This window comes from Centroberyx gerrardi, chromosome 11, assembly GCF_048128805.1.
Source record: "Centroberyx gerrardi isolate f3 chromosome 11, fCenGer3.hap1.cur.20231027, whole genome shotgun sequence".
Classification (NCBI taxonomy): Eukaryota; Metazoa; Chordata; class Actinopteri; order Beryciformes; family Berycidae; genus Centroberyx; species Centroberyx gerrardi.
Genome location: NC_136007.1, coordinates 4295941 through 4300361, shown reverse-complemented (window position 1 = coordinate 4300361; position 4421 = coordinate 4295941). Strand labels below are relative to the sequence as shown.

The 4421-nt window shown below is 46.6% G+C and overlaps 1 protein-coding gene across 1 annotated transcript in view; it reads right to left on the bottom strand.

Moving 5' to 3' along the window:
• The window catches only part of prr7 (proline rich 7 (synaptic)), a 14956-nt gene extending 10806 nt beyond the window's left edge, over nt 1-4150 (bottom strand). The window contains exon 1 of the mRNA XM_078286904.1: nt 3799-4150. Within this exon, the coding sequence (XP_078143030.1) occupies nt 3799-4150 (352 nt within the window). The remainder of the gene's footprint in view (nt 1-3798) is intronic.
• Between the last annotated feature and the right edge of the window lie 271 nt (nt 4151-4421).

Genomic DNA, 4421 nt, shown 5'->3' with positions numbered 1-4421 from the left:
TAGGGTTTCTTCTCTCCCCGCTTCTCGCCGCTCTCCTCGGTTCCTCTTTCAGCCCGGCTGTGTTGTCGCTGCCTCCGTCGCCGCTCGGCCCACACAGCCGCCTCCCACGCCTCGGCAGCAGCTGCCACCGTGTCGCCCGGCAGGCCAGAGAGTCTGAACAAACAGCCCTAATGTATGGTGTAATGCAATATAATGCAACTCCTGTTTAGTTTTCCTCTCCTCTCCTCTCCTCCTCTTTTTCACTCTTCTCCATTTCTGTGTTTTCCTCTACACTTTTCTGAAATGTTCTCATCCTCGCCTGTCCTCTAAACCTGTCTCCATCTCCTCTTCCTCTTTCCCCCTCTCTACCCTGAATTTCTCCTCTTTTTCATTCTTCTCTCTTCTCCGTTTCTATTCCTCTACACTTTGCTCAAATTTTCTCATCCTTGTCTCTCGCCTGTCCTCTAAACCCGTCTCCATCTCCTCTTCCTCTTTCCCCCTCTCTTCCCTGGATTTCTCCTCTCCACTCTTCTCCTCTCATCCCCTCTTTTCCCTCCTCTTGTCCTCTTCCTCTTTCCTCCTCTCTACCCTGGATTTCTCCTCTCCTCTCTCCTCCTCTTTTTCATTCTTCTCTCTTCTCCGTTTCTATTCCTCTACACTTTTCTCGAATTTTCTCATCCTTGTCTCTCGCCTGTCCTCTAAACCCGTCTCCATCTCCTCTTCCTCTTTCCCCCTCTCTTCCCTGGATTTCTCCTCTCCACTCTTCTCCTCTCATCCCCTCTTTTCCCTCCTCTTGTCCTCTTCCTCTTTCCTCCTCTCTACCCTGGATTTCTCCTCTCCTCTCTCTTTTTCATTCTTCTCTCTTCTCCGTTTCTATTCCTCTACACTTTTCTCGAATTTTCTCATCCTTGTCTCTCGCCTATCCTCTAAACCTGTCTCCATCTCCTCTTCCTCTTTCCCCCTCTCTTCCCTGGATTTCTCCTCTCCACTCTTCTCCTCTCATCCCCTCTTTTCCCTCCTCTTGTCCTCTTCCTCTTTCCTCCTCTCTACCCTGGATTTCTCCTCTCCTCTCTCCTCCTCTTTTTCATTCTTCTCTCTTCTCCATTTCTATTCCTCTACACTTTGCTCAAATTTTCTCATCCTTGTCTCTCGCCTGTCCTCTAAACCCGTCTCCATCTCCTCTTCCTCTTTCCCCCTCTCTTCCCTGGATTTCTCCTCTCCACTCTTCTCCTCTCATCCCCTCTTTTCCCTCCTCTTGTCCTCTTCCTCTTTCCTCCTCTCTACCCTGGATTTCTCCTCTCCTCTCTCCTCCTCTTTTTCATTCTTCTCTCTTCTCCGTTTCTATTCCTCTACACTTTTCTGAAATTTTCTCATCCTCGCCTGTCCTCTAAACCTGTCTCCATCTCCTCTTCCTCTTTCCCCCTCTCTACCCTGGATTTCTCCTCTCCTCTCTCCTCCTCTTTTTCATTCTTCTCTCTTCTCCATTTCTATTCCTCTACACTTTTCTCAAATTTTCTCATCGTTGTCTCTCGCCTATCCTCCTTTTCACGCTTGATTTCCTCCTCCTCTCTTCTCCTTTCCTCTCCTTCCTCCTCTTCCTCTCTCCACCTTTGATTACTTCTTCTCTTCTCTCCACTCTCAGTCTCTCCTCCACTTTCCTCCTCTCTTTTCCTTCCTCATCTCCTCTGCACTCTCAATCTCCTCTGCCTCTTTTCTCCTCTCTACCCTGGATTTCTCCTCTCCTCTCCTCTCCTCTCCTATATGTTACAGTTGAAGATGGTTGTTATTGTATCTGCAAGCATCAAAGTAACACTTGTAGGTAATAACCTACAAGTGTTAAAAAACTGTAAATGCAATGCGTGTTGCAATGCAATGCAATGTGTTTGTGTGTGTGTGTGTGTGTGTGTGTGTGTGTGTGTGTGTGTGTGTGTAGGGCCGTGGTCAGGGGGGGATAACTGGGTATGTGTGGAAGTATATGGAATGGAATTTTGATGTTAAAAAAAAAAATGTTCAAATTTTTTTTGGCATGTTTTTGTTAAATAGCTGTATATTATGACATGGAAAATTAGCTAACAAGGTGAAAAAGTTATTTATCAATTCAGTGTGACTCATTTTCAGTTTTTCCATAATATGGTAAAGGGCCAACAATTACTTTTTAAACATTTTGTACTGTATTTGCAACTGTGTGTGTGTAAGATGATCTGTAAGTGCAAAGATGGCCTCAAATCATCAAAAGTCAGGCGCCAAACAAAGAAAAGAAAAACCGAAAGGGGGACATGAGAGTTTCAGTGCCGGAGAGTTCATGACGGAAACAGAGGACCAAGTTGTTCAGAAACAGGACTGAAAGGACAGAATCAACTTTGCCAAAAGGAAAGTTCAGCGTTTGGCATCAACAACAAGACACCATGAGGTAGGAGTAGAGCATTTATCATTATATTATATTGTTGAGTTCTTTTGACGGCTCCTGGTATGCCATTCATGGTGTGACGTGCTTCTGAACTGCACTGTAAAAAACAAATCCATCTTAACGAGCCATTCAGTCTGCATGTTGAGTCTTAAATAATTGCTTTTCTTAAAAGAAGTGTAAAAATCTGCCAATAGGATGAGACCGTTCCACTTGTTTTCAATGCAAATCACCTTCTTTCAACAGTTTTCTTGATTTCTTTTCTTCAAACTAGTGGAGTGGTCTTCCTTATTCTGCCTTGTTTCCAGATATTGCCGCTTGTTTCTAGTAAATTCCTGAAACAAGTGAAACTTCATTCAACAAGTAGGCTATAATTACCTCACCCCATTGGCAGATTTCTTCACTTGTAAGAAAAATATTTCCAGACTCAACATGAGATCAAGTGGCTTGCGAAAATGGGCATTTTCTGCAGTGTGCTCTTTATGACTATTATAAAATATGCATTAGGCCTGTAAATAAAGATTTGACAGATGTGGTATTTGCCGGTAATTTTACACCCAGCGGTAGAGGAGAGCCTAATGTGTAATTTGTGGGAAGACTGACTGTGAAAATGGCGGTGAGAGTTAGTAATGAATACATTCGGCGGTAATGTGTGTTCGCTAACTGCTCTAATATTTAGGTATAGTGCTTTGGAGAGGAAAACGCTCTTGACTGTGTGGTGCGGAAACTGGAGTCACTTTGTGTTACTTATAACCATTGACTGTTATGTCTGAGTCTCCTGCTCAGTATCACTGCTGCTCAGCCGAACCAGGAGCGCCGACAGAATGACGCATGCACTGGAAAAAGCAGACACATAATACATCAACAAAACCAGCTAAAGCTCTGTGTGGTAACTTGGCACGTCAGCGGCTCCTCTGGTCAGAATTTGCAACTGCACTCAGTCGATTTTACTGCTTTCGTACGTTTAATGACATCAGGCAACAAACCAGCATGTGCTTAGCCTACTGATCAGTAAACTCTCCTGACACTGCAGGCTGCTTGGGATAAAACTGTTTGTACACAGAAACACACATTGTAGAATACTACTCACAAAAGCTAACCTAGCTACAATGCTAACGCAGCCGCGGTAGTTAGCATTAGCTTTAGCCTCTACTAAGGCTGGACGACATATCGATATCGTGATATGAGACTAGCTATCATCTGGGATTTTGGTTAAAATCGTAATATTGTGAAATAACTTAAATGTTACTTCTTCCTGGTCTTAAAGGCTGCGTTACAGTAAAGTGACTGTTGGCTGTTCGGAGTCTCATGTGTTGTCAAACTCCAACACTAATAGCAATAAAAAGTGAATGTTTTACCACAAAAAAGTCATCACATGGAGCTTTAAAGAAACAGTAACAACCCCAGTGCCTTACCTGTCGTGGTGACCCAGTGTGCCTGCGGCAGCGGGTGAGGGACGTGCAGAGGAAGCGGCGGCGAGAGCGTCTGAGGCGGGCAGAACTGCGGCGGCTCCCTGGGCGGCAGCAGGGGAGGAGGAGGAAGAGGCGGAGGCGGCGCGGGCGGAGGTGGGTATCCGGCTCCGTGGCAGCTCAGCGGCTCCATCTCCAGCGCCCGCAGACACTGCTCCCTCAGCCGCTCCTCGCGCCGGCGCTTCAGCCGGCGCTGCAGGAAGCTGCAGAAGCAGCAGAGCATGACGATGAGCGCCCAGACCAACCAGAAGCCGGCGAAACAGGCCAGGAAGGTGTAGGTGCCCTGCGACATCACCATGGCGGTGACGGGACGGGCAGCGGATCCCCCCGCCCCGAGGCAGGAAGAGGCGGTTTCAGACGCACAGGAGAGGATGGATGTGAGGTTCGGGTGTGTTTGTACCTTTCGTGAGACAAGCAAGGTACCGACGCGTCTCTCCGATGTCACCGAGACCAATTCCTGCACATTTATCACACTTGTTGATTAAAGTGACGCTGATTCTGATGCTGCCGTCCCGCGGGTTGTAATCCAACGCGGGAACTTGGACAGAAAATTGAACGGTGCTCAAAGC